Here is a 13,541-nt window from a genome sequence, read left to right on the forward strand (position 1 = left end):
TACAGAGACAAATATAAATAGAATATACAAAGGGGATAAATAGAATAAATAGGAATAAAAAATAAAACAGAAACAGAGGCAAGAAGTGCTGTCATGCTCTTAGCTCTGAAACAGAGGGTTAGCTACAGCTGCCTTGACAGAACCCCTGTTTGATCAACTGAATGGAGAGAGATCAAGCAGCATATTTCAACATTACTACAATTACTTGGCCAAAGTTTTTGATACTGCTGTTCTGCAGAATACCGATGAGAGTACTGGGTGTCTCTATTTGCCAGGGAACCATGTATGCGAACCATTTATTCCTCCAAAACGCAAGCATCAGAGATTATTAGGCATGACATATTATAATATGGATATTCAGGCTCAATGTATGGCCTCTATAATTTCCCATCTAGAGGCAGTTGCTGTCATGAAATAGTGATTCACAATCCCTGTATTCTCCATTACCTATCTGTGCGGAGGTCGGGTGGATGGAGGATGGTGAGATTAAAGTCCGAAGAGGGAGAAGGAAGCAATTGTTGATGCCGTTCACATTAGGTCATTAGGATGAGGGATGGTCTTGATATTTAACGACAGCGCAACGTGTCACGCATAAGAGAGTGAGAGAGGGTTATCTGCTCAACAACATGAGTGAGAGTCCTAGAAGAAGAAAGCGATTTTTTTTTCACACTGCAGTTTCTGCAGGGTGGGTCTGCATATATTTTTTTCCTGTGACGCATAGTGGCTGCACTGCTATCGTGCAAAGAAGTGTTATATTGCAATTTCACACCTAAATGGCAATTAATCACTTAAAACAAATTATTCAGTAAGGTTAGGTGCGAGCACAGCAAGAAAAAAAAGGATCGGTTTAACTGCATTTCACTGCAACTGTCCAGGTCAGTGAATTTAGTAAATCTGCCTGGATGACAAGGGGACTGATATAAATGAACAAATCTAACGAGTTCCAGTCGAGTCAAAGGCTAGCAGAGATGGGTGGAAGGCAGATAATCGGGCTTTGTGCCACTGTAACCATATGGGGCAGTGGGCATATCATAGCTGAACAGAATTAGCCAAGGTTGCCAAAACTCTTTGTGGGTTTAAATGGGATTATACCACTAATCCCTCTGATCTTCATATACCGATAAGAATCCATAATCCTTCACCTTCCCAAGATTTTTTTAAGAGGATGAAAAGTGCAACGGCTTATTCAAAAGGGCACCAGAATACCCGCTGTATTTCTCAGACAGGAGCTCCTTCCTACAGGTATTGCAGGAGGAGATGCTGTTTGTGTTCAAGGCTGGTAGCCACAGGCTACCTGTGCTTAGCTTTTTGAGGCTCTGTCAGAATGAGCACAAAGCTGGTAAACACGGCAAAAACTGTGGCACAGAAAAATGTCTAATAGATATTATTAAACCATCACAAGGAAAAAATGTGTTTACATTTTACCGATGGCGCATGGTGCCATGAACCTGCCATCCTTCGTTCCATTACTACTCCAGTCACGTGTTATTCACTGGGTACCACTGACGGGTAAAGACCATCACCACAATCTCCCTCAATGGAGCTAATCGTGTAATTTATATAGTGACTAATTAAACAAGAAATTTGATTAAATTAAGACTGTATTCCATTCTATGAGTATAGTGATGTAATGAGATTGGTGTTGACGTTTTGATTGCATAAATAACAGCGCAGGCTTTAATCACTATAACAATCTTTGCTTTATTGAGATTTTGAATAAATGAGGCTGTCATCAACCACCTGCAAGCTAAAAATCGCTTGTTTTGACAGCAAAAGAGAAGAAGCAGCTGTCAGTCAGAAGGAAACTTTCTCTCTCAGTCTAAAGGCAAAACCTGTTCATGACAGCGAGCTCACTCTAATCCCCGTGCTCTGCCAGTAACAGAAACTCTTCAAGAGAGCATAACGAGTCAGTTTCAATTTCCCCCTAGCAAGCAAAGAACATCTCTATAGGAAATGCCAAGAAAGATGCCCAATTTCCATTGCTTTTATACTTGGAATGCATTTTATTGCACTTTTAAACTACTGTCATGGCAGAAAAAAAAGAAAGTACACCCTCTGTCAGTTCTAAGGTTTTACATATCAGGATATAATGAAAATTTATTTGATCCTAACCAGGTCTGAAAATTTGATAAATGCTACTTCAGATGAACAACAAAACATGACGGTTTCCACCCGGTCATTAGTTATTTAACAAAAATTAGGCCAAAATGCAGAAGCTGCAAATAAAAAACTAAGCAAACCTCATGGTCAAATAGTGTATTGAATCATTTTTTCAGGGATAATTAAGTAACTTGAAGTAATCACTTTCTGTATGACTTTATCAGTCTTTCACATTGTTGTGCAGAAGTTCTGGCCCACTCTGTGCGCATTAGAGGATGCACAGCTCTCTTAAGGTCAGGTTACGGTCTGGACATTGCAACACCTTGATTCTTTTCTTTTTCGCCTTTTCTGTTATAGATTTGCTGCTGTGTTTGGGACCATTGCCATGTTGTATGACCCAATTTATGGCAAGCTCCAGCTGTCAGACTGCCTCACATCTGACTCTAGAATACTTTGGTAAACAAGCTCAAATCATCACCACTCCACCAACACGCTTATAGTCGGTATGAGGTGTTAATGCTGTGCTTGGTTTTCTTTCATACATGTCACTGCGTATTGTGGCCAGACATCTCCACTTCAGTCTCATCTGTCTATAGGACTTTGTACCAGAAGCCTTGTGGTTTGTTCAGATGATATTTTGTAAACCTAAGCTCTGCTGCCATGTTCTTTTTATAGAGAAGAGGTTTTCTCCTGCAACCCTCCCAAACCAGACTTGTTGTTAATTGTAAAGTCATTAACTTATACTTAAACTCAATTAGAGAACATATAACATGCTAACTGAGGCCTGTAGGGCCTGATGTAGCTACTGAATTTGATGCAATTTCTCTGAGCACTGCATGAGGTAAATTTCTGGGATGTCCACTCATGGAAGGGATAATAATTGACTTGAATGTTTTCCACTAGTGAATAATCTTTATCTCTTTGTAAATGGTCTTATAAACCTTCCAAGGCTGATGGGCAGCAACAATTGCTTCTTTAAAACAAACAACAGAATTAGAATGTATAGAACAGAGTTTGAATGAAAGCAACAGAATTCTAAAACAACCAATAGAATTTGAATAAAAAGATTAGAATTAGAATGAAAACAAAAGCATTTGAATGAAAACAACAGAATCTCAATGAAAAGAACGGAATTAGAATGAACAGAACAAAGTTTGAATCAAAACAATGAAATTTGAATGAAAACAACAGAATTTGAATGAAAACAATGGAAGTTTAAGACCTTTACTGACGTCTTTTCCTGTTGGAATCATGTTAACACACACCTGAATGCTTCAGACCTTCAGTTAAACAAGTGAATTTGATTAGCAGCACCTGCTTCTGACTTAGTTTGTTACATAAATAATCATAAAATGAATATGTCGATTACTCTTATTATTCCGCAATAACTAAAACCATACTATTAAGGGTGTATTTTCTATTTACCATGACTGTAGGTAATATCAACTCACAGCTCATTCTGCCCTCTGTTTTCCCTGCAGTGTTACTGTTGAGCCACCTTTCGCCCCCTCATCTAGCGCTGAGCACATGTAATGAAATTCATATGATGTTGCAGTGGGTTGCCCTGACCTCCTCTGATTGTAATCTGCGCACCGACAGATTGTTTTCAGCCTCTGAATAGATAGATCAGCAACACAGAGTGCCTTTCAGTTTGCTCTCTCACCTTTGCAGCAGACACAGCTTGTGGTCATAACAGAAATTAACACTGTCTGCTCTGACTGCAAAACCTCCACTGCCCTTGCCTGCACTTGCACTATTAGTAGTGTTAAGACAACAATCTATTGCCTTATTACCTGCAGAGCTTTAAGAGACAATACTTATAACAAGCAGGGTATATATATATATATATATTAAAAAAAAAAAAACACCCAGCACGCCCCTGCGGGCGGTTTATCCTTCAAGCTCGGGTCCTCTACCAGAGGCCTGGGAGCTTGAGGGTCCTGCGCAGTATCTTAGCTGTTCCCAGGACTGCGCTCTTCTGGACAGAGATCTCCGATGTTGTTCCCGGGATCTGCTGGAGCCACTCGCCTAGCTTGGGAGTCACCGCACCTAGTGCTCCGATTACCACGGGGACCACCGTTACCTTCACCCTCCACATCCTCTCGAGCTCTTCTCTGAGCCCTTGGTATTTCTCCAGCTTCTCGTGTTCCTTCTTCCTGATATTGCTGTCATTCGGAACCGCTACATCGATCACTACGGCCGTCTTCTTCTGTTTGTCTACCACCACTATGTCCGGTTGGTTAGCCACCACCATTTTGTCCGTCTGTATCTGGAAGTCCCACAGGATCTTAGCTCGGTCATTCTCCACCACCCTTGGGGGCATCTCCCATTTTGACCTCGAGACTTCCAGGTTATACTCGGCACAGATGTTCCTGTACACTATGCCGGCCACTTGGTTATGGCGTTCCATGTATGCCTTGCCTGCTAGCATCTTGCACACTGCTGTTATGTGCTGGATTGTCTCTGGGGCATCTTTACACAGCCTGCACCTGGGGTCTTGCCTGGTGTGATAGACCCCAGCCTCTATGGATCTTGTGCTCAGAGCTTGTTCTTGTGCTGCCATGATTAGTGCCTCTGTGCTGTCTTTCAGTCCAGCTTTGTCCAGCCACTGGTAGGATTTCTGGATATCAGCCACCTCCTCTATCTGCCGGTGGTACATACCGTGCAGGGGCCTGTCCTTCCATGATGGTTCCTCGTCTCCCTCCTCTTTCTTGGGTTTCTGCTGCCTGAGGTATTCACTGAGCACTCGGTCAGTTGGGGCCATCTTCCCAATGTATTCTTGGATGTTCGTTGTCTCATCCTGGACTGTGGTGCTGACACTCACCCCTTCCTTCCGCATATATATATATATATATATATATATATATATATATATATATATATATATATATATATATATATATATAAATGAACCATTTCCTTTCATCGGAGGCACAAAGCAGAGATTTTCCAAAGTCCTTGAAGAGTCATAAACAGAGCAATGTAGCTGACAATTTATCTGAATGAGTGGGAAGGCAAGGCAAACAAACAGTTTGTTGTGAGAGCTGCGCTGCAGAGAGGGGAGGCTTTTTGCTTCTTATGGAAGCAAAATGGTACCTAATAAATCCCTGTTTCATCGGACAAAAAGGGTTCTTGTACACTCAGCACAGTTGGGGTTTTTATACATCTAAGCAGGAATACACATTATTAGAGAGGGACTCTTGTTAGTGCTCAGCCTTAGGAGCCCAAATTGGCATTTAGCAAGGCAGCAGAATGGTCTAATTGTGTGTGATGCTCCGAGGCAGAGAATGCTGATTAGTATAAGCCGTCTAGAACAGTTCACCTCCCAATTAAGTAAAACAGACAAACACGGGGGGCTAAAAGTTAAAGAAACACTGTACCTGGCTGCATGTACCCATCTACAGTATCAAGAATAATTGGATTAGGGATTTTCAGTTTCACTAACAAATAAACTTCTCTCACTCCCACTCATTATTTAAATCTGTGATTTTATTTCATCTCAGAGGAAGCGCCGCCAGCAGCCATCTACATTAACCAACAACTTTCAAAGAACTGTGAGTCTCTGAAGTCAAGATGAGACAAGTAATGCCCTTTGTTTCAGTGTTCCCTGAGTAAATTTATGGTAAGTTATCGCACTCTGCGAGTTTACACAGCAGTTTGAAATAATATTGCGGGCATGACATTACGTATTTGATCTTTTAGTATACATTTCAACTGTTAACTTTGAATACAATATAATGCTGCATTTCATAATTAGCTTATGTAAAAGAACCCTGTTAGAAACCATTTCATCTGTGGCTCTAACTGACCCGTCACCCAATCCATCCCTCGAGCAGAGATCGTATTGTCATAACGACATTAGAATGCAGAGACAACCTGAATAGGAAGCTATTTATTGGCTCCTCCAACAAAGAGACAATCATGTGCACTAAACCAGATGAGCCAAGCAGAGGTTCACAGACATATCTGCTGGCTATTGGAGCGTTGGAGCCATTTCAAGTTCAAGTATGAAAATCCCCTCATATTTTCTATTGAAAAACAAACACACACTATATGGACAAAAGTACTGGGACACCTACAGCACTTGCTCAGGCATGGAAACCTGTACCATGAAGCTCCTGGCACACAGTCATTGCGCTGATGGTAATGTGAGAGGAGATTTGGAACTTGGCAATTATTGATTTAGCAGAGTTAAGTTACAGACCCTCTCTGTAACTTGATGTGGGCTGACACTTCATGGCAGGGTTAACATGGTTCCAACAGGGTTAACATGGTTCCAACGCTTCCACTTTATAAATGTTTATAAAGGAAGACTGAATGGGCGGTGATTTTATAGTCGTTGGGCAATGGGACAGAAAACATGTGAATTCAAAGATTAAGAGGTGAGCAGCATACTTACTGTTTTAGATACCAGTTTTTAGATGTTTTTGAAGTTTATTTATCTCTTTGTTTATTTTTGTTATTTTATTTTATTGTATGTTCTTTTACCAGTCTTATTTTTCACGTTGTCTGCCTCAGTGTTTGGTCCTCTTTTCAGCATTATTGCTGATGAGAGCAGCCCACAGAGAAAGTAATGCAGCCTGAGGCCATCTCTGTGTGAATCAAGGACCCATTGTTTAGTAAATTACTATCAATTTCAACACACGATCTGCCTTTTTTATAATTGCAAACAGCCTGTGTGCATATAAGACTGCAAAGCAATTAAGAGAAGGGGCTCGGCAACTACTGCTTACAAACATATTTGTTTCAGTGAATTAATAATCAGGTACAACTTCATCAAACTTCAAGATGACACAGTTCTGCTCAAAGATGAGATTTTTAGCACACTGAAATAAGTTGGACTGCAGTTACAGTGTTTTTTCACCCCAACGTGCACTGATGCCCGGTGACCAGAACGATGGAATATAAGTCTAATAAAAACCTTGGTTTTTAAGATCTGACCAGAGATACGGATGAAAATTAGCCTTTTGAAAATGAACAAAAAATATTAAATATTATTAAATATTAAATGTGAAAACATAAACCGGATCGCAACAGATATGAAAAGTTTAGAGTTTCAAATATTTTTATCCTATTGCTGTTGTGCTAGATTGCATCAGTGTATTGCTGTTGTTGTCTTGAATATCTGTTCAGTCCTAAACTCAATTAGAGAACTGACACAATGTTTTTTTGATATGTTGAATTTTGACTTGTTTTGACAGAGAGATAACTCAGTAAATTAAAGGATTGCTGATTTGATGAAAGCAGAACTAAGCTTTATTTAAAAAAAAACATATTCTCCGTTCACTGCTTATCTTTCAACATCTGCGTTGCGCTGTTGTGATCAGATATCACTTAACATGTGACAAACGCAATTTGATAAGTCTGTACTGATTGACAGATTAACATTTGTGGTGAAGTTTTTTTGCATTTGCAATAACATGACCTAGAATATCTTCAGTGATGTGATTCAGCATCAAATACACTCAAACCAGTCTGGGTTGATGAGGCCCTGGCTTGTGTCCCAGCAGCACTAACGCATGGAACTTTCCTCCTAATCCAAAGCCAACAGGAGGCTCTTTCTTTCACGTTTTCTCAGCCCCTGTGATGTTGAGTAGCATGTAGATCTTCCACAGTGACCAACCTGTGAATCCTCTGCCCCCCACTTCAATAAGCTTGCGGCATGCCTTCCAGTCTCCCCTCCTGCAGAGCCCCACCAGCTCCTGATATGTGGATTTCTTTTTTTCATTTGCCTCCTCCATGTGCTCCTCCCAGGGAACTGTGAGCTCTAATAGGAGCAACTGCATGGAGGAGACTGATAGAGGTGCCCTGTCTGGCCTCTTTGAAGTTTCTATACCTCTCCAGATCCAGTTCCAAGTCTGACGCTGAGGTGAGCAGCCACATTGCAGGTTTAGGCTGAGATTGTAGCAGTTTCCCAGTCTCTGCTGGCAGATATGTTTGCTCTTGGCCTTGGTTTTGGAGATGGTAACAGTGATGGTCTTTAGCATGTGGTCTTGCTTTCATAGCAAAGAGGATATGCATGTGAGTCGATCTTTTTGGGTTTTTGTCAGTCAACAAGCTCTCACTGTATGCTGAATATCCATGTAACCTGGTGCTGCAAGTCCACCATCACGCTGTTCCGCTCTTCTTTGATGCCACTTGTCCTTTGCCTGACTAGATGTTACCGCGAACACAAAAAGCTTATGTTTCAGCTGGGACTCTGATGCCTCCAGGCATTCCTGGGCTCTCCATTTCCTGCCTGTCTGTACCATGATGCCTGCTGATACCACCCAGGAAACTTTGGAGTCCAGATATAGTAGAGCCTCTCAAATACAAGCAACCCTGAACTCGTCCCCAAGGCTGCTGAACAGGAGTTGCATTTGCATTTGCTTTAACATCAGTAATTAAAACTCTGGGGGCAGAAACACTGAGCTGTCCTGATTGAGATGCTTTCCTGTTTCCAAAATCAAACGGACACATAGACGCCTGCCAAAGTATGTAAAACTGTCATTGTGGTGTTTTCTAACGAACTAGGTATCTCCAGTTACCACACCGTCACAATGACGCACACACTCTGACTCACGAGGGGAAAACAATAACAGCTTTGACATTGCACCTCCCATATGAGAATGATTGGTGATTATTTAAAATAATTGTAATTATTATCATCACAAATCAGGTTAGACATGAACGTGTTGTGTGGCACATTAGCCACCGCACTAATTAAGCCACATATTCTCACAGCAGAGAAAACAAATTAATTATCAGCAAATCTGAGATCAAACTTCTTGAGATTTTGATCAAGTACTACACTTTCTTTTATCAAAGGACGCTCAAAACAAATTATATCTTCATCAAAACAAGTAAAAATTCAAGAGAAAATTTATCAGTTTAACTACACTTTCATCTTTTCTCTTTTTAGCCCTACCCATGGGATTACTTAATGCAATTTCTGCCTGTCCTTTGACTTTGATGTTTTTATGCACAGTCTGTTTAGCCAAAAAAAAGTCATTAAAGGGTATGCAGCATGGCTATAAGTACATTTATGATAAATCAGGAACATCGTCAGAGTTCGACAGTCATAAATGAGCCAAGTTCAAGCTAAACTTGAAATGGTAAGTACATGTAAACAGTGAGTTACAGCATTGAATTGACGAACTTAGTACCTCTGTCTTTACTTAAATAGTTATAATGAATAGAGAGCTTATTCATTTCCTTATAACTGCAGCTAGAAAGAGGAGCTAACACAGAACAGATTCATGTGTGAAATGCATGAGAAGTGCAACATACTGTACCTATCAGAAGGTGTAAAGATTTTTTTTCTTTGTCAGTTATCCTTCTGTATTCAGTGCTGGAAAAACATCATTATTCCTTTGAAGCGTTGGTTTTCCCACAGGAAAACAGGTCAGGTGAGCTTTTATGTGAGCTCTCAATTTATTCAGTTCCACATGCATGCCTTTGATATGTTATTTTTGTATATTTCCAGCTTTCCTCCCTCCCTGTGTGGGTTGATCGACACACCCGCGGCAGTCGTACTCTTCCTTATGGTTCATTTCCAGCTTTAAGCATGCAGCAGAAGGGCACAGTAAGGGTAGGCTAATGGGTTTAGCATGCTAATCTTGTGCTGCATTTATATGCTGTACAAACATATTGTGTGTGGTATATTTCACCATACCGACAGGAAAGGTTACAGCTATTTTTTTAAATTAACACTATTATTATGGTACCTACACAACTATATTGTGATTTGTTCCTGCAGGCAAAACAACAACAACACAAAAACAATCAAAGCTAAGAAAGCTGTGTCACAGCACCCATGTGGGGGGGTTTTTTTCAAAGAAGCCATTCACCCCATCAGTCACTCAGCTTGACATTTCTTCCTGCACCAATAATTTTGATGCATGCCTCTCATTAAAAACAGATTATAAACGGAAGTATTTGTACCACTATGTCTGTAATGAACCACTGGTCTGTTCCATAAAACTGCCTTTACAGGAGTTGTTGGACCTCTGTGTGCAGTAGTATGAATGACGGACACGACACATAAGGTATATTACTGTGTTTGCATTTTGATTTTCTGTAAACTCTCTTTCTATATAGCAGCATGCATTAATGTGCTAATCTTAACTCAGATATGTGTGTCTCTCAAGCTAGCAGCACTCCCTGAGAAAGGAAACAAAAGTGTTCACGGGAGTTTTGCACCCTTGGCAAGTGGAGGGAAGGATGTGATGTTATATTTTATTTAACTGAACTGTGAAGCACCTATATGCAGTTTTTTCAGTTATAGATAAAATCTCATATTTCTCATTTTAAGGAGATCACTCTGTATATTAGCCTGCTATCTTTGTCAGAATACTGACTGACTATAGTTTTTCAGCTATGCAAACACTGGGAAAGCGAGGCTAAATGTCAACGGCTGGCAAACCAGCTTTACTCCTCATCTCCAGTGTCAATGTTCTCTCTCTATCCATATTTTCCATCTGTCTCTACTATCTGTCAGCATGGGTGAAAATGCCAAAATTGCTTGCCTCTATCCTCTTGCCAGCCAGTAAAATACTACTGCTATATTGTATAGCTGTAGAGGAAAGAGTTGAAGCCACATGTCTTCCAAGCTGATTGCATATGAATCTGTAAACACGCAGTTAGGTCCTAAAAAAGTTTAAAAAAGGGAGGCGGAGGAGTTAGAATTGCCTTTAGATTTAAAATCAAAATTATGACTGGATTAAACTTTGGGTAAGTTTTAGGCTTTGATATGTGCTTGCGTGCTGGTTGGAGCAGAAAGAAAAAGAGGGAGAGGTCTGGAAGAACAAAAGGAATAAAGAACACGATGAAGAAAAAAGGGGTCAAGCCAGAAGAAAAGAATCTGGTAGATGGAAGGAAGACGAATAAATGAAAGATGAAGTCTGGAAAATAGGGAAAGGGGTGCTGATGTGCTTCTTAAGCAGGTCATTGAATGCAGCGTGCCTTGGGAGGGCTCCTTTAAGCATGACTAACAGATTTCCTCAGTCCCTGCAGGAGCTGTTCCTCAAAGCTATGGCGCAGAGAGACAGTGTCACTTTAGGATGTATGACAAGGAAATGGAGCACAAAAGCCATTAAACAACTTTTGGGATTTCGTCTATCACAGGAGGGGAGAACAACTACGTTTCTCATGCACGTTATTTAACTATTCAAATAAAAAAAGAGGGCAGATGAAAACTGCACCCTTAACTGAGTGTCATGGAGTTGAAAAGAATCAAAAGAAACCTTCACTGTTCTTGCGCTTCGTGAATTGTTACTTCCAAACTTGAAAGGAACAGCTAATAGCAACCCAAGTGAAAGTTTTCACAGGGGCTCATTTCTTGACTTTCTAATAAATTGTGGACTGTAACATCAAACTTATGATCATCATCACCCTCTCAGCAATGATCAAGGTACCCTGCTGAGGTTGTGGAATCAATACTTTTCTCCATCATGTGTGCCTGGGGCTCGTGATCCTCCTCCCTGTCTCTGATGTGAGGTGTGAAGCCTAGTTTATGTGAAGCCTAGTTTACAGCACACTGGTGAACACGGTCTCTTGATCCTGCTCATCCTCTTATTCAACACCGAAGGGCACCGAGCTCTGTAATCCACAACCCCCGGTCCCTGGCTGAGTTCATGGTCGACACCAAAGCCCTGCTGTTCTCACAAACCCCCCCGCTGCCGGGGCCAGCACCGCCTCATACTTCACATAGAGGCATATATTTTGCACTCGTGGTCTCACACACCAACACAGGCTTCACAGTGTGTCAAACCCTCCTTCGCACTCTCAAAAAGACACATAACTCAAAGAGCTGCACACAGGTCTGTGGGTGCCAAGTGCTTCAGGCTTTCTTATTTCCCAGTTTACACTAAGGAGCTGATAGTGTCATGTGTCTCCTGCTGACTTCAATCCACTCTTAGAGCTAGATCACCTCCCTAATGACAGTAATTGTATTGTGGAAGCCCCTGGTCATGTTCAATTACCCATTCCCATCCAAGCACATTGGTCTAATCTCGCACTGTAATGTACAATAAAGATGGCTCTAGAAGGGAGATGTCAGCTTCGCTGGCATGGATGAAATCCAGCAGAAGAGCCATGCTGTGATTGAATAGGCTGAGAGGTGGCACTGAGTTTTCATTATCTCATATCTGAAAACTTCCAAATTAAAACTGCTCTTTGTCTACTTCCATTTAAAAAACACTGAGAGCCTGCCATTCTTGTCACACAACTCTGCAAATTGAACACTGTGAAATCTCCACTCACCCGAGCGGTTTCTCCAAGCGACTGGCAGGTGAGCCCACGATCTCTCCCAGCGTACAGAAGACCTGTCCCAGGAAGTCCTGCCATGGGGAGGAGGGCATAAAGTGGGATCGAGAGAGAGACGTAGGATGGGAACATTCAAATGGATCACGGGGGGTAACAAGGAGAGGCCGTGAGGAGTTAAGCATAATTGTAAGCATTGTACAGTTATTAATTAGGACGTCTGAGGCAGACACGTACGTTAAATTCGGTTGGCTTCCGGGGTGAAGAAGGAGGAGGAGGAAGAAGAGAGAGAGACCAGGCAGCAGCAGTGACACAACAGAGCATATCATGGAACAGAAGACACATGACTCAAATACCAGACTGTCATCAACCAAGTGCGAGAAAGAAGAGCAAAAGTGAAAATGTGAGAGAGCAGAGAGGCAGAATGAGAACAGCAGAGGGTAAAGAGTCACAGAGCCTCACAGGAAGCGAACAGGAGAGCGAAAGAGCGCAAAAGAAGGAAGGTGACGGAGACACACATCACACAGGTTGTTTCCAGAGTATGGAGCACAATGCAAAAGCGCAACAACAAAGCGTCACGTGACATATTTGATGATGAGCATTTTGGCAGTATGCAAACCAAGTGCTGCAAATATATTGTTTTGTGTCTGCATTGTATGAGTTTATCTATCAAAGCTTTCAGCATAAAAGACGACACTAACATACATTCACCTTAATGAGCTGTTCTCTTGAATGTATGCTGCACAACAAAGGACCTCGCCTTTCAGACAGTCCTGCCATTTTAAAATAAATAGATACTGTTTAGAAAAATTGTCGGCTGTCTTGGAAATCAAAATTCGCAGCTGCAAAGAGCACCACGGCGCACACAGGGAAATGTGTTGAATAGCTTTGATAATGATGTGCAATGCTTCATTTCTCATTTAAAAGAAAAAAAAAGTAATGAGTCTATGCCAGATGCAAATGAAAGTTTGATTATTATCGCTCCAGAGGAATAATATAGCTCATTTTAGCTGATGAAAGACTAAAAAAAAGTCATAATAATAACAAACAACATTTTGGCAGATGAAGCACAATTCACTCATTATTTCTGAATATATTTGAGCATTTAGATGCTACAAACTTTGGTTTGCATAGAACCTAAATATCACATGCACTGACGACTAAAGGGTTGTGTATGAAGTAAAGCTGAGCTCCCGACT

General features: G+C 41.1%; 1 protein-coding gene across 4 annotated transcripts in view; it reads right to left on the reverse strand.

The window, feature by feature from the left end:
• The window catches only part of cpne5a (copine Va), an 86,927-nt gene that overhangs the window by 43,576 nt on the left and 29,810 nt on the right, over window positions 1–13,541 (reverse strand). For 2 of the 4 annotated variants that reach the window (XM_026154853.1, XM_026154850.1), the window contains exons 6-7: window positions 12,580–12,594; window positions 12,343–12,419 (exon numbers count right to left, since the gene is read on the reverse strand). In XM_026154853.1, coding sequence (XP_026010638.1) covers window positions 12,343–12,419; window positions 12,580–12,594 — 92 coding nt within the window. Of the gene's footprint in view, window positions 1–12,342; window positions 12,420–12,579; window positions 12,595–13,053; window positions 13,537–13,541 lie in introns of those variants that run through there. The other 2 variants (XM_026154852.1, XM_026154849.1) reach the window with 2 other exon arrangements.

Source organism: Astatotilapia calliptera, chromosome 20 (genome assembly GCF_900246225.1).
Source record: "Astatotilapia calliptera chromosome 20, fAstCal1.2, whole genome shotgun sequence".
Lineage (NCBI taxonomy): Eukaryota > Metazoa > Chordata > Actinopteri > Cichliformes > Cichlidae > Astatotilapia > Astatotilapia calliptera.